This window comes from Camelus dromedarius, chromosome 17 (genome assembly GCF_036321535.1).
Source record: "Camelus dromedarius isolate mCamDro1 chromosome 17, mCamDro1.pat, whole genome shotgun sequence".
Lineage (NCBI taxonomy): Eukaryota > Metazoa > Chordata > Mammalia > Artiodactyla > Camelidae > Camelus > Camelus dromedarius.
This window is the reverse complement of record NC_087452.1, coordinates 23,578,664-23,598,406: the sequence shown is the minus strand read 5'-3', so window position 1 is coordinate 23,598,406 and position 19,743 is coordinate 23,578,664. Positions and strand designations below refer to the sequence as shown.

The following is a 19,743-nucleotide window of genomic DNA, read 5'->3' as shown; positions in this document are numbered from 1 at the left end:
TCAAGCCCCTTTCTACCCCAGAGCCTTTGCACTTGCTGTTCCCTATGCTGGGAACACTTTTCCTGCCTTTTCTAATGGCTGGTTCCTCTTCATCCTTAAGGTATCAACTCACACATCACCTGCTCTGAGCGGGCCCACTTCCTTGGCCCCTGGGGGTACCCTACATCCCGGTTACTTTTCACCACAGCAGCCTGTTCATTTCTTACAGAACCAAACTCCATTCTATTATTACTGTATGTGTTTGTTCATTTGTCTACTGCCTGTGTCCTCTCCTAGAATGTACGCCACATGTGGCCAAGGCTTGATCTGTTATTCCTGGCTGTAGCCCCGGCCCCAGTTGGACACAAGTCGGGCACCTCACGCACACCTTACCTGTTGAAGGCATGTACGTGCCTACCCTTCGTATCATAACCTCATACCAAAAGTTCAAAGCAGCCTGTCAGGAAACGCATTCTGTTTCCTTATAAACCATTCCAAGGCCCAGTACAGAGGAAATACTTTTAGCTAAATTGAGGAAGGAAGTACCGTTAAGAAGATGATACATGAAGCAAGAAATTGGAGGGCTGACTTTGTAACTGACTCAGTGTGGAGGCCATTTAATGGAGCTGGATTTCTATGAATACTTTGGGCATAATAAGCCTGGCCATCAGGACAAGTAACGTATTTCCTAGAAGAAAATATAGAAAGTCATTGTGATTTGTTCTTTTTTTTTTTTTTTTTAATATGGTCTTATCAGAGAAGTTGCCATTAAAAAAGGCCAGGGCCATAGCCAGATTTACCAGTTAGGATATTTCATTTTCTTGTTCCCTCGGAGAGTGTCTGGAAACAGCTTGATTGTATTTTTAAATTCCTGACAATAATGAAAGCCATATATCACGAAGCCCCTGGTTTGCTAGGGAGTAATAAAATTGTTAAATAATCGAATACGAAGTGGCAGCCTTGGTTTCAATTCAGAAGAATATGATTTCAGATAAGCTAGCAGGGTATTGGGCTGCTTGCTCAAACTGCCTTTCTTTTCAGCAAAATTACTGAAATTTCTCTAGTATTTAACCCCCGGGACAGGCTTTCACAGGCACTGCACAGATCCACCGAGAAGGATGGTCCCTTGGGAGTGTATGTTCTATGCAGGGAATATGTCAGCTTTCCTTACATCATTCCCCCCAAGTTAATTTCCATATCATTACCGCAGTCTTTGCCATTTCCACATACCAACACGAGATACTGTTACCATTATTCTTTTTTCTCATATTTAGGCACCACCTGCGCTATTATTTACTTAATATATTTTATTTAAATTAATTCACTTTCTAAATGTTAATGTAGTTCTTTCCAAAGGAAAACTTACGTCACTGCTGCCAAAGACAAAGACATGGCGCCACCAGCCATGAATGGAAGGTGACACACAATACAGTCTGTTATTATCTTACATATTTATTGGTTTGTTGTTTGTGTCCTTCTAGAACGTACGGTCCATGAGGCCAAGGCTTGATGTACATTATTTTTGGCCATAATCCCAGCACGAGTCAGCCATAAGGAGAACATTTCACATACACTTGTTAAGAGCATGTACATGCCTGCCTTCCGTATCATTCCCTTACATCTACATTTAAAAGGAGCCGTTCAGGAAAGACTTTCCGCTTCCAATGAAGCCATTCCAGGACCCAGTACACAGAAAACGTTTTTGGTTAAATGAGATCTAAACAACGCTATGAAATTCTAATTGGAGGCTCTTGCCTGCAGAAGGCTCTGAATGTGAGGCGGGGGGAGGTGTTCAAGATTTATCAGATATAGACAAGATCTTATGGTAGCTCACAGAGAAAGGAATGTGACAATGAATATATATATGTTCATGTATAACTGAAAAATTGTGCTCTACACTGGAATTTGACACAACATTGTAAAATGATTATAAATCAATAAAAAATGTTAAAAAAAAAAAAAAAGATTCAACAGAACCAATCCAAACATTCTCCTTGGCTTGATCAGAAGAACTGAAAACTACACGGAAGAGGGGTAACAGCCTTCTCACATGATTTGATGTCACTCAGTGCCATGTCTTGCTAAAACTTAACATCGTCCCTGTTATCAGCAGAGGTGAGAGAGTCACCCTTCGGAAAACACCGCCTTGTGGCCAGACAATTCCTTCTGCTCCACTTTGTAGAAGGTGGACAAACATATCTGGGTTCTTGAATCCACAGAGTATTTCCCTTCTCCATCCCCATGCCTTCCTGAGATCGCTCGTCCAAAACCAGGACTTCAATTACTCCTGCTCTGCCTCAGCTCCCTCATTGGCTTCCCACCAAAAGCAGAAATGGTAAATTGCAAATGGAGGTGATATTTTTTAAAGTAAATATATTTCTTGAAAAATTGTGATCCTATATTCTGGCTTTCTACGTTACACAGAAGAAGAAGACAATGGAATTGAGATAATATATCATCTGCTTGAAAATAACCCACATGAAGCAAAGACTGATAAAAAGAAGGTCAAGGGGGGGGCTACACACATACACACACACACCATTTTTTCCAACCACAAAATATATTTAAACTCATAAACATAGCCGTCTTATATTATGCACCTAATTCAAAATGATCATTTTGGGGCAGGGCCCTGGTTGTAAGGTTGTAAGGGAAGAGGTGGCCTTGAGAAAGGAGGTGAGGGAGAGTGTGGACCCTCCATTGTTAGGTCTGGATGATACAGACCAGCATTTCCAATGGATGCTAATAGGTGTCAGCTGAAAAAAAAAAACAAAGTGTGGGAAACTTATAAAAAACAAAGCTCAAAAGATTTCCGTTCTATGATGAGTCTTCAAAGTCTTTAAATGCCAATGTACACCATGAATGACTTAGAAGGAAGTGTGATGACTTGCATTTCCCAGCTTTGCTTGGCGGTGATACCACCCTCCCTGCCCTTGCTTTTCCTGGAGTGTTCTACACATTAGTGATCCGAAAAACACCCTTGGACAAACTAGATTATGTCATGTACCCCTGCATTTGTAACTGAAAACAAAACAAAACAAAAGCCAGATTCCTTGCAGACATGTGATTGGATAAGATGTTCGAGTTCCAGTCACTGGCTGAAATCTTTGGTAGCAGCAATAGACTTTAGAGTAAATAAAACAGGCTTGAACAGAATCTTGGTTTTACAACGTGTGAATGAAGGATGGACATCAGCTCGCTGTGGGAAGAGTCGAAGACAAGATTCAGAAGATGAATAAGACAGGAAAAGGGCAAAACCTGCAAGATGATGAAGTGGAGTTATTAGGACGGATGAACGATGACCCCACAAGGGTACTTCTGGGGATAATCAAAATCGAGCAGCAGAGATGACAGCCAGAGATTAGTAATGTGAGAAACTGTGCGTAGAGGCAGGAAGGAGGAGAAGAAAGGCAAGCTTCAAAGAAGAGAAACGATGGGGAGGATTCTGAGTAAGTCCAAACGCGAGAGGGAGAAAGAAAATGCACCTGCACAGACAGGCTCATTCATCCTACCCGACAAAACCGGAGGCAGAGGAGAACTACCGCCAGTGAACTATGACAAAGAAAAAGCAAAGGAAGAGAAGTGGGAAAAGAATCGTGGCTTTGGAAGGCAGATGAACAGAGGTTCTAAGGAGAATTTATAAATAAGGATAAAGGGAAGATAAAGGAAGATGCATGAACTTTGGCAGATTTCAAACTCTGGGTGTATCTCCACGAGATACAATAGAAATGGCAAATATAAGGCACTTGGACCCCTTCCAAGTCAACCATGCACTACTTTCCTTTGAATACAGGTTTGGCTTCAGAATCCTTCTCAACACAGCACTCCAGGAAGCCGCTACTGACTGATCTGGCTTGATGCTACTTATGATAGTTGCATTCTAACCCTCTCTGGGGTTTTGGTCATGCCTGCTCACTGACTGGAGAGGAATAAAAAAATTACACTTCTGGCTAGAAAGGCAAAATGCTTCAGAGCGTGAGATGTTTATTCTTACGGACATACTAGTAATGCACACGTATGGATATGAGGAAATGTACGTGTGAAATATGAGTATTTCTAGGAGGTAGATCAAAGTGTTCCATATTTATCTGTCATCTGAAACTCGGTTTTAAACATTCATAAGCATATGAAAATTGGCTCATCATTTACCCTGGCAACTGAAACCTTTAAACCCAATAAACTGATATGAATTACATGTTGAGTTAAAATAGCCCATACGCAACAGCAGCCTGTTTGAATAATCAGAGCTTTCTCCTTCCTTCTGTAACATATAATACCATATTGGGCTTAATAACTTAAAAGGTTGGCGTAAACACCAAAGAGATTTTTCTTCCCCTTCCATGACACGTTTTCTTAAAAGCACATATAAATAATGCAACATAACATAATAGCGTTGATTACGATCGGGCCATGGTGACAGTTGGGGGCGTGGAAATGGGGATTTTTATCAATGATGGTAAAAAAAGAATAAAAGAAACTGCATTCATTTTCCGTTTGAAACGAAGTTTAAAAAAAAGGGAGGAAGGAGGGTGTGCGAGAGCTTGCGTTGGTCTCCATTTCCTCCTGCACACACTCATTAATTCCACCCAGATCTGAGCATCCGAGGCCTTAGACTATTCACACAAAGAACCACTTGAAGGCCTACAATGGCCTCAGACTTTCTCTAGTCAGGGAAACATTCCGTTCTGTCTTTGAACTATTTTGTCTGAACATCCTGGTAAGTTATTCACGTTCTGCCAAACAGCTCATAATGCTCTGAGGGAGGAGAGGCAGTGAGTGGTTGGGGGTTACCTTTTTACGCCTTTCTTCTGAATTAACAACAATAAAAAAAAGATGCTCATTAGCCTGGGCTGGTTTAATCGAGATAGCAAAGAGAAGGAGAGAGGCGGAGGATAGGGAGGGGAGAGAGCAGTCATCTCTCAAGAATATTTGAGCCCTGAGAGTCTACTGACCCAAATAAATTAACCACCATCACTCTTGGGAACCACTGCAATAGAATCCTAACTGGTCCCCTGCATTGACTCTGGCCCTCTCTACCACAGCCAGAGAAATCTCAAAACACACGTCTAATCATGTATGCCCATCCTTTCCTCTCCACAGTCTAGCAAGGCCCTTCATGGTGTGGCCCCTGCCCGCCTCACCGGCAGCTCATAGCACATCTTGTTCTCTGGACTCCAGCCCCACTGGCCTTCTTTCAATGCCTCCTTGCCGCGTGGCTTCTGCTGACCACAGGACATTTGCACAAGCTGACTCTGCCTGGAATGTTCTTTCTACTCCCAACCTCTTTGCTTAACTGTTATACTATTAGCCCAAATGTCTTCTAGCTCCTCAAGAAGGCCTACTCTGACTTGTCTCCGCACACTGGCTCAGGTCTCCCTCCTGTCTCCTCTCAAAGCACTCTTTCCTTCTCAGCATTGATAACTATTTGTAACTGCATATTTGTGTGATTATTTTTCTGATCCCCCATTCAACCGTAAGCCCTGTAGGGCTACTAGAGTGACTATTTTCCTTTCCGCAGTGCAGTAGTGCCCTATACAGTGAGCATTTGACAAATACGTGTTGACCTAACAAATTAACGTGTTGCACCTAATGCAACACACTGCTTTGCTGACATATTCATAACTGCGGCACAGAGAAAGATTTTGAAAAAAATACTGCTTATAGATAAACCAAATATTATTTAGTAAATATAATACAACAAATTTATATCAAACTCTCTTGCACATCATGCTGAAGGATGCAGGTTGTGACTAAAATCTCTCAGCCCCCAGCAAGGAGATCGTTTCTTAAATTTTCTCCTGTTCTCCACTCTGAAAGAACTGGAATCCTTATTACAGCCACTGATGAAAATACAATCCGGTCATTTTGTTTGGAAAATAAACAAAGTGTATGTCCTGTATAACCTTATGGGGAAACCAAACCTTTAACTTGGAGTTGGCCAAAATGGTGCCAATGAGAAGAACGTTTTGGAAGACGCACCGTGGAGAAACGTCACTTACGTTGGTTTAGACGCCTCGGCCTGGTCAGTCTGTAGTTTCTCTCCTCCTTCCACCTCCATTGTGCAATATACGATGCGGTTTGGAGCTAATGATTTGAGGCCTTGGACTTCCATGATCACCACCTGGAAACAGAATCATCCACAGTGGAGGTTACTGCCAAAGCCCATGCGTGGGCAGCATCACCCCGAGGAAAAGGGACGCCTGAGAAGTTACCAAAAAACCCCAAACAGGTATCTGATAGCTTCTATCAGGTTTCTGCCAGCCACGCTGGGACAAGTCCAGCAAGAAGATACAATTCTTCATGGTGTAGCTTATTGCCTCCCAGATGGAAACACAAGGTTCACTCATTCAGATGCTTACAGGGGCCAGACAGGTTATGTGAAATGGGCTATTGTTTTCAGGGTTAAACACATAAGATTATTTTTCGTTTCCACAAAGAACTAGACTCTCTTATTTAAAAAATATACAGTCTAGCTTTTAATTCAGAGTTTGATGGAGACACAGGCCAAGGAATTCACTTTTCTCTTTATAATAAACAAACCGATAACACAAGTGCCAAGATAAAGGGAAAATACCATTCTGCGTTAGAGTCAGAGACACAATAGGGAGTAGTGGGGACTGTGGCAAACTGCAGGGGCTTGCTCCATTTAAAGGAAGCAGTTGCTGCTCAGTTGCAGCCCACTGTTGCCTTGTTTTACCCCAGTCCAGAGTTCCCAAATACTCCAATTTTTCCCACCAGAAAATGGAAATCTGAATCAAAGTCAGAAATCTGATTTTGAAATTTTGGCAATGATTTTTAAAGGGAGTAATAAAATCCATCAACTCTGTGCAGGCCAACATTGTTGGGTCAAAACAAGACAAAAAAAATGCCTACAGTTGCATACTCTCTGTCTAGGCTGAGGGAAAAGCCTGGTGTTTTGATGGACCAAGATATATCATTTACAATTCCTGGCATTTCCCACCACTACCCTTGAACTCCACTCAATCACCTGCTATTTTCAGATTCAAGGGTATTCCCTATCACTCATCAGAGAGAAAAAAGAGGAGAGGACGGGAGGGGAGAGGAGGGGAGAAGGAGACAGAAACACTGGTTTAAAAATCTGAAACAAATGACTTACATCAGAGATTTATAAAGAACAAGGTGTATTAAAGAAATCACTGAACTGTACTCCAAAAGAGGCAATGGCATTACACAAGGAGAAGGAGGAGGGTGTGCAAAAAGTGTACACCTCTTTAATAGCCTTGATTCAAGGAAGTACCAGAATTCACAAGTCAGTTTTGCAGCTTAACGGCCCCAGGGTTCTCAGACTTGATGTGGATCAGAATTACGTGGAGGGCTGGTTAAACCAGACACTGCTGGCCCTTCACCCCCCAGAATTGCTGATAAACAGGCCTGGGGTGGAACCTAGACTTTTCATTGCTAACCGTTTCCCTGGTGACAGGGACATTGATGCTGCTGATCCAGGAGCCACCCTCTGAGAACCACTGTACTGCTTATGTGATGTTGGGCAAATCTTGATCTTGAAGCCACTCTGCTTTTCTTTCAAATCTCTGGAGCCTCAGTTTCCTCATCTGTAGAGTGGGGGTAATCATATGTGTTCTCTCTCTCTTTCTCCTTGGCTGTTGGGGGAAGATCAAATGAGACGATGTATGGAACCGGAAATGTTTCCACTGGGTGGAAAGAATCACCAAATGAAAAGAAATAGGAGGCAGAGGAGAAAGAATACAATGTTTGGAATTGAAAAGATCTCAGTTCAGATCCCTAATTTCCACCTTCACCAGCTGAATAATCATTTGCAAGGTCCTCAACCACCAAGGCTCTGTTTCCACCTCTGCAAATGCCTGGAAAAATGGTGGCGAGGATTCACGGAGTGAATAATGGCAAAGAATTCTGCAAATACCTATTGGTTTTCATCAGCACGCTTCTCCTACCGGAGGCCATGCCACTCGTAATCCTGGACCTCAGTCCTTTTGCTGCAGTTAACTGCTGTCTGCTGCCCCTTCCAGTCATGCAATTTCTCTAATTATATAAAATATGTCTTGTACCAACCTGCAAATTCAAACCCAACGTGCCCTGATGGAATGACGGTCCTCTCTCTTCTTTTACCCCCATCACTGTGTCTCTCCCAAACACATTCACAAATAGACGCTCAACACTTGGTGCTGTCTTAGTGTGATGCACAATTGAGGTTCTAATTAAAAAGTTTTGGGGGAACCCTAGGGCATTTCATTCTGTACTTGTACTTACAAGTTACAGCCTGTGTGAATCATGCACACATGGCCGTACAGTTGAGGACTCGCCCACATCCATATTTCAGATAATCAGCTATATAATATTGAGTACTGATAAAGAATTAGAAAATTACAGGTTTAACCGCTTCATGAAAATCAACAAACCATGTTTTCCCCCCTTTCAGTAGGAAGACAAGAGGCAGTAGGGAATAAATTGCCACCTTTAATTGGCAATAATCAAATTCAAAGACACCTAAGAAAAAGTGTTCAGCACCTCAGGTGGCAGTATTAAAAAAAAAAGAAAGGCAGTTTCTGTGAAATTACACTGATGATTTTTTCACACACCAAGTGCTCTGTAGTTAATTGAATACCGTCTCTTCTGACTGCAAAATACACGTTGAAAACACTGCAATGTGACTCTCTCAATCCAAACTGAGTGAGTCAAACAAATTACCTTCAGTTAATTCACAGCAAGCCTTAATGATGCTCTAGGATATTAATTTAGTCTTTACAAATTATAATTAAATCTATAGAAAATTCGATCTATTCTCTTGGTTTCTCCGAATCTTGGGTTATCATAGAATCCTTCTGGGGATTTGGGCTTCCCTGAGTTATGAACGATTCTAAAACTGTGGATGCATGAGAAGTACCTGGATAGCCTATTAAAATGCCTGTCCCAGGGCCATACTCCACCGAGAGATTTTTTTTCCCCTGATAATTTTATTGAGGCATATTTTACATGCATAATTAACCCAATTCAAGGGTACAGTACAGTGGTTGAATTTACTAAGTTGTGCAACCATCATGATAAATCAGTTTTAGGACATTTTTATCTCCCCCTAGTGAAGATCCTTCACGTCCATTTCTACTTCCTGTCCCAGGCAACACTAACCTGTTTTCTGATTCTGGATATTTGCCTTTTCTGGACATTTCATATCAATGGAATCACACAATATGTGGCCTCTTGTGTCTGGCTTCTTTTACTTAGTATAATGTTTTTGAGGTCCATCTAGATCTAAGCATGCATCAGTGGCTTGTTCCGTTTAATTGGTGAAAAGCATCCTGTAATTTAGACGTACCACATTTTGTCTACTCATTTACCAGTTGACAGCCATTCAGATTGTTCCCATTTGGGGCTGTCGTGAATAACGCTGCTATCAACATTTGCAAGCAAGTCCATGTGTATGGAGTTGTTGGAACACATGGTAATTTTATGTTTAATGTTTTGAGGAACCACCAAACTATTTTCTAAACTGGCTGCACCATTTTATATCCTCATCCTCTAGAGATTTGGGTCAACAGTTGTGGGTGGTGACAGGAATCGGCATAGTGAACCAGTTTTCAGTAATTCTGGTATTGCTAGACAAGAGCCACTTGTTAGATTATTTGTGTGAAAAACTAACATGTGAGTAAAAGTTACAGAGAAACACTGACACGTTGAGCATTCGGCCACAATTCTGGCACAAATGCACTCTTTCTTGGGGTGATGAGACAAACTAAAATACAGCTCCACTGCAACAAGGGGCTCTCTATGGGTCAGCAATGGGAGACATAATGGGAGATAACTGGTAACTCACTGTGAAGAGATGCTACGTGACTTTTTTCCTAACTGTAACGCGGGCTGCCAAAATTTTAAACTTTCTAAATTGCACAAGGTATTTATGAAACCCTCACTCACTGCTTTAAGATGGGGAAAGTAATCCAACACTAAATTTAGCAGGTGGTTCTTTTGGAAAAGGATGGGCTCCCGGAGATGGAAGACGACTTGCCGATTAGCTGACCTACCCTTAGCAAGCTGCTATTTCAATAACTGCTCCTGGGGTGCAAGGCGGAAACCAAACTGTGATGCATCTAATCACCCGTGTCGTGCCTGCTATGTCAGGAAACTTTCAAGTGGTTGAGGGCTTTTTACCTCCAAGGAGAAGGACAGCACGACGTCCGACTTGGAGAGCTGGTTCTCGCTCTCCTCACCCATGTCGATGATGGAAGCATTGTGGCTGCGTTTGAGTTTCTGCAGCTTGAACTCGCCACCTTTGGACACCGGCATGCTCTCCAGATTGGCCATGAGCAGGTTGACGGACGACTTCAGCTCCTCAATGTACATGTTTTCCATTTCTTTGGATACAAACTTGGGAAATTTGCGTTCCTTGTGGAAAAAAAAAAAAAAAGAAAGAAAGAAAGGAAGGGATGAGCAGAGGAGTAAACAGAGACCTGATTGACAGAGATGGTTTTTGTCTCGCAGCCCAGAGTGGTGATGACATTGACCACTAGTGAAATTTGCCGAGACAGCATGCTAGAAAAATGTTCAGCCTAGGTGTGCAGACAGCTGCCTGCCTTCCAGTTATATTTATAATCCCTAACAGGTAAGAAACACACACATAGACATATAATAAGAAAAGAATCAAATGTTTTATTAGAGTTCTATTTTGTTCCCCAGTTTTCTTCAGCAAATCTGATTTGTGGAGAGAAAAATGGAATGATAGTTTTCAAATCTGTTTTCAGTTCAAACAGTTTTTCTTTTTAGCAAAATGCATCCAGTTGTTTTTAATTTGTGGAAAGAGAGAAAGACACCCTATTTCGGGATATCTACAGAGATTTTCTCACATGAATAATTCAAAAGGAGCTCATTTGAGATGTTTCAAACATGGCCTGTGGCTGTTTCTAAAGAAGAAGAGTTAACTGTTTTCAAGAAAAATTGAAAAAAATTAATGAAGTGATTAAAAACGTGATTAAAATTCCTTAGAAAAGAAGATAAAGCAATTCAGTATCAGAACTGATCTCTATTTTTTTTTCCTTTCTCATGAATTAAGTTGCAATGGCAACATGTCTCTTGATAACTCTAAGTTGTCTAGGTGCCTTGAATGTACTTTGGATTGATCGCCTTCCCAAAGAACCACTTCCCACCTGAGACATGAACTTGCCTTCCCCAGCCCAGCTCCATAACTAAGCTGGTGAGGGGCAAGCCAAGTCTGTTTGACCCTTTTTTTTGTTTTTTGTTTTTTTGCAAGTGTCATAAAAATTCAGCTTGAACTGTCTTAAGCAATGAAAGGCATGTATGGGTTTGAAAATGTCCTGGGGTAGAAGCAGCTTCGGGCAAGGCTGGAATCAGGAGTCAGGTAATATCACTATAATGGTTTGGGTTCCCCTGGGGTCGCTCCATGCTCAGTCTAGTTTCCAATAATGTCACAAAAAGGTTGCTAAAGATCTGTATCTCACGTGACATCATGCTATCTAAAGGAAGATATGCTCGTTTAGAAGTGCTCACAGAAGATGGGGCATCTTTTATCTCAGAATCCTCACCCAAGTGTGGCTTATGTACATACTCTGGACCAATTTCCGTGGCCAATGATATCTCATGCTGGATTGTTCAGGCATGAGTTATTTCTTCCATCCCTGTGGCTCAGGGTAGAACTCCACCTGAATCCCATGGAACATGAGATGGTTTGCCAACTCTGGGTGGCAAAAAAAAATAAGATGTCTAACGTATGAGCACCTGACTCAAACTCAACCAGCTAATTCTACTAAGTGGCCAGCAATCAACTGGATTTTGATGTCTCAAGCAGCTGAACTGAGAGATACAGAGATCGCAGTCAGTGGTGGAAATGAAACAGCAAGGTCATACAGACTCCTGGGTGGTGGCCATACTGTTCATACTGGATCAGGTGGAAGCAGAGTAGGCACCGGACAGAGAGAGAGGAAAAGGTGGAGAGATAGAAAGAGGGAGGTAGAGACAGAGAGAGGGCGGGAGGAAGGGGTGGGGGAGGGGAAGAGAGGGAAGAGAAGAGGAGAGAAGAAGCCACTTAGAGTCACAGAAAGGAACTTTTGACTTTTAATTGGTTTTCTTTTTTTTTTTTTAATTTACTTTTATTTTAATTTTTTAAATTGGTTTTCTAATTCTAACAAAGCCAAGTCATTCCCGTTGCATTTTGGATCCTCGGGATACCCTTTTCTTCCTTTCAATATTTCCCCCCTACCCACTAATTAGCTAGACGGTTGTTTCTTCCTTTGCCACCACAAAAACTTCACAGAGATTCACACAGTGAGAGTGACAGAGATTCACTGAGATTCACATAGCAGATCCCCTTTACAGAGCTTGGAGATGCCCTTGGGTTATGCTGGTCTTTCTCCCACCTGGAGGCCGGCATCAGTGTTCCCCTTACCACCTGCCTCCCTAGGGGACTCTCAGCCACCTTGTCATCTTCCACATTTCAGCCTCAAAACTTCAGTTCACTAGGTTGGATCCCCCTTTCATACTTTCTTGTAATACCTCCTTCATCTTCTTGGTAACACGTATTGTAATTATAATTAATGAAACAATAGTGAAATTTATTTAATGTCCTTCTTCCCTGCAGAGCACAAGGCAGGACCAGACCGATTTTTACACCCCTAGTGAATTCTTGTTATCCAGTATAATGGTTGGCTCATAGTCGGTATTCAATGCATATGGATGGCCCGTCAAAATGTCCATATTAAATATCAATGCAGCTAAAAGTCAGCTAGGAGGAGGAGGTGGCGAGATGACGAAATTAAGTGCTGGAAGAAAAGTCAGATTCTGCTTTTCCATGTAAATGAGTATAGGGGTCTGAGATCCACCCAGCAACCTTCGACTACTGGTTCCTTCTAGAACCTCTTGGTGTAATCACTTCCCACCTGAAGGCTGGGCTCAGCCCACAGCCTGGTGCTTTCTAAACACACTGTGGGTGAATGTGAGAGGAGAAGCAGGATGAGTGTTTCAGAAATGATAAAATAGACTGATGAGCTCGGCAGGACCTCGTAATGATGCAACACAAGACTCTTCTCTTTGACAATTTTGTACAGTGGGCTTTATCATCCTTCAGCTCTATCAGAGGGCAATTGTGAGCCTCAGAAGTCTGGGTATCCTTCGTGACAAAGGCCATGGGCTGCTGGGTCGCCATGACTTAGAAGAGATTTACGGCCAGCCAAACTGTGCCTGGCACAGTGTTAGGCACGGGGGATGGTGATCAAAGGATGTGGACTGTTCTGGAGCTTACAGCTAGTGGGCAAAAGACCTAAAGGGAAACATCAAAGTAGATGCTCTAATGGAAGCAGATGAGAAGTGAACTCTTCCTGAGACAATCAGTGGGGGCTTTCCAGAGGAGGTGACCCTTGGGCTGAGAGTCTGACGGATGAGGAAGGGTTCGACATTGACTTGGGTTGACTGAGACATGGTCACTGGTCTTCGCTCTTCTCTGTGAAATATATAATAGGCCACTGTGAATCCAAGAAGGTCTACCTGACTGAACAGGATCACCAAATATTTCCCCATCTCCTTTTGAACATGGCCCTTCTTAAGAGTGAAGGGAAGAATGGGATAAGTTAATTCGTGTTCAAGGCTGCCAAGCAGCAAAGGTTACAAGCTAATGGCCTGAAGGCTGTTACACTGACCTGTCTCTTTCCTTCCTGTCCTGGGGCCCAGACCTCATGACTATATGAGATCTGGGGGGAGCAGGGTAAGTGGTATCCATGATTTTTACTGGAAGCTGCTGGCCCTGCAGTTGCCATGGAGATGGAGAGAAAAACCATGTCTGTGATGTGGGTTCTTTCCTGCCAATCAGCCTCTAGGCACCTTACTCTCAAGTACAGTCCTTTCATCACACCCATCTTTGGGGCTCACTCAAGGCCTTTTAACTCCACAGTCCTGAAGTTTTGGAATGAGACACAGCGGTTACAGATAACATCCTTCTAGCCCAGAGCTGGTGTCCATCAAACGTTACGCAGCAGAATACTGGAAAAATCCAAAGAACAATCGCTCCTCCTAGAACTTGGATAGTTCCACGACATCATAAAAAGAGGCCCATAAAACTGAAGTCTTCAAGGGAAAGCAAGGCCATGTTCCTACTCTGGGCACTTAAGCCTTGAGAAGAAACAGCGTTCTGCCAATCCAGGCTGAGGCTCTCAAGCGGAGTCTTCCACAACAGACCCGTTACAAACACATTTCAAAGCCGAAGTTGTGCCAAAACAAGGAAAACGGAGTCATCCATCCTCGACTGCTGCACTCCCAAGCATAAAAGTAAATCAGCCTTGACAACAGGGTTGTTTATTCATATTGCTTTATGAAAGCCCAAGCATATGGATGGATGAAGCCTTCCAAAGAAACTCTCCGCCAGCCGTTTATTTTGGTCTTGGGCTGATAACACTGCACCACAAGGATGGTCTCCCAAGGACAATTCCTACCAGAGTTACTGATGCTCGGCCACACTGAGGGATTTTTGGAACATCTTGAAAAATAGCATTTGAAAGTGCAAAGAGCTCTGTCAGTCACTTGCTTTTCTTTTCTGCATATAAATTCATATGCATTTTTACCCAAAGAGATTGAAGTGGGTACATATAAAAGCTGACAAGGGTACCCGCCTTGTCACTGGGTACCACCCACTCAGATAAGGGATCCTTAGACCACAAAAATCTCAAATAAAATGTGGTGGGTGATCAGAAGGAAGGATGCGGCAGAAGGACTCTGTCTAGACGTGGAGCTGGCCAACAGCATCACACCAATTCCATCCAACCTCTCAGACACTTCCTGGGGCCCTAGCCCGGGTCGGACGGTATGGTTATCCCTGGGGATAAAAGAGTCCGCTGACAGGTAAGTGCTCAAGCTGGGGCCAGAAAGCAGCCAATCAGGTGTCACCATGTGACACCCGAAGAGAACAGAGGTTACATGCAGAGTACAGAGGGGCACCGAGGAACCTGATCCCGTCCACGCTGCTGAAATAGACTCGTCTCTGAATCCTGGGCCAGCTACGTAAGAATCGTGTGACTTTGGACACGTTTCTTCACCGGTCCAAACTGTAGTTTTTATATTTGAAATGCGAATAATAATAAACTTCATAGAGTTATTGTGAAGAGTGAGAGATAATAACCAACGTTAATACTTTCTGACCACTGACCATTGATGTATATACACACACATACGTATACATATACACATCGCTCATACTCATGTACGTATATACATATGCATATACATACACACACGTGTGTGCACATACACACATATACGCATGCCCATATGCATATATACATACGCATATACATATATGCATATGCATTTATATCAGGCACCACGCTACTGCCGCCACTCTAACAACAACAAAACCAACAATAATGATGGTGACTAGAGTAAAGATCATGATGCCGGTTGGCATTTTCAGGTGTCCCTGGCTCTAAGCTAAACACTAAACGTGCTTTATCTCATTTAATCCTTCCAACAAACCAATGAGGCTAGCGCTCTCACTTATTCCCATTTTCCGGATGAAAATGAGGCATAGAAGTTAAACCAATGACTAGTAGAACTGAGTTGGAAACCCAGAGCCCATGTTGGTTGGCTACCATTTGATAGGGCTGAACTATCTGGCCCCAAATGGCAATCGGGCCGAGGTAAAGCCTCTCAGCACGGGGTACCCTCCGTGCACGGCGCACGTGCTCAGCAGAGCGCTGGTGACAGCCGAGTCCTCCACAGCAGGGGCCAGTCCACCATCACCGCCAATGTGGACAGTGCGATGGTGGGTGTTGGGTAGAGTGTAGGAGTGATGGGGGAAGGGTGGGCAGCTTAAATGAGAGAAAGAAGGTCTTGGTGGTCATTTGTGCAAACCAGCATCACAGATGTTAGAAGGCATTCTGGGCACAGGTCTTACAGTTCCCCGGACTAGCCCTTTTACTCAAACCTGTCCTGAAGGGGCTCAGTCTTACTTTCTGAGCGTCTGTGAATTAGATGGACTTCCTTTCCCTTGAATGAACCTCCCTGGCATTTACATTTCTCTCTGAACTCAGATCTCCCCGAGTTCTCAGCCACCTGACAAAGGCCAGAGTCAGGCAGATGCTCCCTACACACATCCTTTCTGGCAACAACAACAACAAAAAAATTGAACTAAACTTCTACTCTGTTCCCGGACACTGCGTTCCTTCATGACGCAGGCTAGAAGTTGGCACAACAAAATTAATTTGTAAGCCGAGGGTGGTATCATTCCCTGGTAGGAAAGGATTCCACTTTTATCTGATTTTTGGCAACGTATGGGACAGAACTTTTCCATCAGGGAACTATTTGGATGTTATTTCTCACCTAGGCACATCATCAGTGTTTGCAAGGGGACCATGGGATGAGACGGTAATTTTCCTCTGCAGAGAGCAGGGGTTTAAATGACAGCTCCACATTTCAATGATGACTCGAAAAATCAATGGTGTCTCACTCCCAGACCTCTGCCACTAATGCTACAAAAGTGGTATTATTTGTCTTACATAATTAGCTCAGGAATTTTGGAATTTTCCCCTAAAATTCGGCCAAAAGAATTAGCAAATATCACAGTGGCACTAATGCCACAATCTGCCTGTTTAAGCTCCAGTGTCAACTTCAAGTCACACAATTTAAATAACTGAAACTTGACTCCTGGTTGAAATTTGGGGACGTTTTAATATCAACCTGGGAGGATTTGGGACAATGTTTGAGCAGGGATTAAGAAGTCTTTTCTACCAGATTTTTTAAAAATGCATTCAGAGCTCTCCACGGAACTGTTAAGGCAGCGTGTGGGATGTTCAGAGGGAGGCTCACGCAGCCGTCTCTGTCTGGTGACTCGTTGGATGCTGGTGTGACTGAGTTGGCATAGGGTTGCGGGTAGTGGAAAGCCACCTTGAACCTGCCTCCCCTTCTCTCCTCGGAAGGAAAGACAAACACACTCCTTTCATAAGTGTGTGATGATGAGAACGCTGCTGGCAGGCAGGACCACCAGGGGCCCTACCGTCTCTTTCCCAGATTCCAGGCAAATCAGAGGAGAGGGGATTCAGAATTGCAGGAGCCTGTTCTGCCTGGTGCTGTGGCTTCATTTAGCCTTCTGGAAAAACTGAAGCGAACACCCAGCAACTTTATGTGGAAGAGAGAAAGCAGTTTCCTGAAGGAGCGACCATCAGGGAGGGAGGAGCTGGGGGCAGACTTCCTGCCTGTCATCGGACTGCTCAAAAGAAAGAACGCCAACTTGGAATCAGCACTCAGCTTTCTACTTACTAGCTGAGTGCACTTTGGTACATCACTTAAACTCTTTGATGCGCCTCAGTTGGGGACAATTATCTTAACTCCCAGGACTGTCTGTCACAGGTCTAAATGAGAGTTTCTGTGAAATTGCACAGCCAGGGCCCAACAACATTTAATAAAGGACTGATTAGCAGAGAGGGAGGTCAGGATGAGGTAAGGGGAAGGCCTTGGTGAAGGGTACGTTAGATTCTTGGATTGGGGTGACTGGGAAAATGAGGGCCTGTATTTGGGAAGGCATTTTGCAATGGTAGTGCGCATACTGGTTAAGAAAGGAGATTCTGGTCAAGTGACCTTGGCCAAGTCCTCTAATGTCTCTGCTTCAGCCTCCTCTATGAAATGGGGGGTGGTCATGATGGCACCTTTCTCCTAAAGTTATTGGGGGATCAGATGGATTATCAAGTGTAAAACGGTTAGAAGAGAGTCAGGCACATGGTAAACACCACGTAAGCATTAGTTATGTTTGTACGCATCTTCAGGTGTCTCCCAATTGATAATGACCAGCCCACGCATGGCCCTACCTTGTAGGTACCACCCTCCACCTCAGTGATAAAATATCTCCAGCATCCAAGCGTTCATTGAGACCCTCAACCCCTTTCCACAGTGACCTGGTCGATTTCTCCAGGGCTTGGCTCTTGAACCAAGTGGAGCCAATCAGGGGCCTGACTCTTGAAGTTGTGAACTTAAAGAGGGTAGTGAGAAAAGGGGAAAGAGGAGGCAAGGAGAAAGAGTTGAGAGAGAGAGGTTGATTGGCTGAATGAGTTACTATTTGGCCTTCCTGGAAATACAAACTGTGGAACCACCATGTTTCCTACCTGAGAAGCAAAGAAAGATGGTGTGCAGAGGAAGAAGGAATAATGAACGGGACACAGAGTCAAGAGATGCGGAAAGTCCTGATCACCTGGTGGCTCTTGGGTCCACGTCCTTCCCAGGGGTTGGCTGTGTGCTCTGTGAGACACTCCTTGATCCCTAGAATTGAACCCCTCTTTTACATAAGCTTCCTTGAGTTGGTGCTTCTAATTTGCAATCAAAATGCTCTACTCATCTTTTAGTTCAGAGGACAGAGTGAATTATGTATGACGGCTGACATCTATCTCCAGGAATTTCTGGTTATGATATTTATAGGTACTGACGTTCAACCATATGGGTTGAAATGCACACCCTCAGTAAAATTCACTGTGATGCCGGAAATAGAAAAATCCGGGCATGTGGAAAGAAGATAAGCCAGGGTGCTTTGTTTCGATACCTCTTCATGAACTAGCCCCTATCTGAGAGCTTGAGATTTTATTTAATTCTTAGTAGATGTGATATTTCTCACTCTTCCTCAGCATCAGCCAGGCTGGTTTAGGCAAAAGGAGAATTTACTTTTCCTGGAATCCAACTCAACTGAGGGAAAAGCAGTTATACAGCAGAGGGTCCAGAATAAGTAGAGTCCCTTTGTCTCTCGGTATGTTGGCTTCACTCTTTTATCTTCTTTTCCCTCCATGGAAGAATTGAACATGGCTGTAGACAACCTTCTGCCACATGAAGACACAGCTCTGTGGGCCCACAGTCCACAGGTCCCAGCAAAGGGTTTCATTGGTTTAGCTGCATCCATCTCTGGACCAATCACATGTGACCAGAGCAGGCTGGGAATTGTGATTGTTTCCACGTAAGCAAGGAGCTTACTTACGTCCAAGACCAACTAACTCTGACAAGGGGGCCATTGGCATGAACGAATATTGCAAAAGAAGACAGTCAATTTCCAGGAGAACAGGAAGCAGTAGTGCACAGACTCTCACAGAAATCCTCAGTACCCTGAGTGTTTAAATATACCCTCCACATACCCTGAAATTATTCTTCATTGTCTGTAAATAATGACCAAGATTCACTTTAATTGACTATTTCATTGTCCAAGAAAGTCTAGTGCTACTTTGTCAACGACACCCTCTTTGGTATCAGAATACCTAGTGGCGTGTGTGGGCCAGGGGACAGAGTTCTTTGATCCACTGCTCAGAAATGAGCATGTTGGCTCCACTAGTAACAGTTGTTCACCTATGTCTTTTAAAAATTAAAATTAGCCCATACAAGGTTCTTAAATTATCATGTGAAGCCTCAAAGTAAACAAAACAACTAAAATAAAGGTGCCATGAGCTAGTGTTTGAAGTGCACGCGTGTGTGTGTGTGAGAGATATTTCCTTTAAGTGGCATGAACACTTACTTGTTGAGGATGTCATAGTTGCTTAAGGGAAGGGCATGGACCAAATGACCTCTACTTTCTAGATAATCAGCTGAACAGACACTGAGTTTACAAAAGTAAATTCTAAAGCCTTACTGATGTTTACTCCCACATCAAGCAGAATTTTCAAACCCAAGAGCCTTTTACACTACCTGTAGCCAAATAACTGCATACTATTTTTAGCCACCAGACTGGACTCTACTACAGACTTTGAAGGTGTCCAAAAACAAGATGCAAACCATTTCAATAAAACTGCTTAAGCAGGAACAGGGATTTTT

The 19,743-nt window shown here is 43.3% G+C and overlaps 1 protein-coding gene across 8 annotated transcripts in view; it reads right to left on the bottom strand.

Moving 5' to 3' along the window:
* CADPS (calcium dependent secretion activator) overlaps window positions 1-19,743 on the bottom strand; it is a 418,935-nt gene that overhangs the window by 218,474 nt on the left and 180,718 nt on the right. For all 8 annotated transcript variants that reach the window (XM_064496352.1, XM_064496353.1, XM_064496354.1 and 5 more), the window contains exons 6-7: window positions 10,123-10,356; window positions 5,979-6,100 (exon numbers count right to left, since the gene is read on the bottom strand). In XM_064496352.1, coding sequence (XP_064352422.1) covers window positions 5,979-6,100; window positions 10,123-10,356 — 356 coding nt within the window. The remainder of the gene's footprint in view (window positions 1-5,978; window positions 6,101-10,122; window positions 10,357-19,743) is intronic.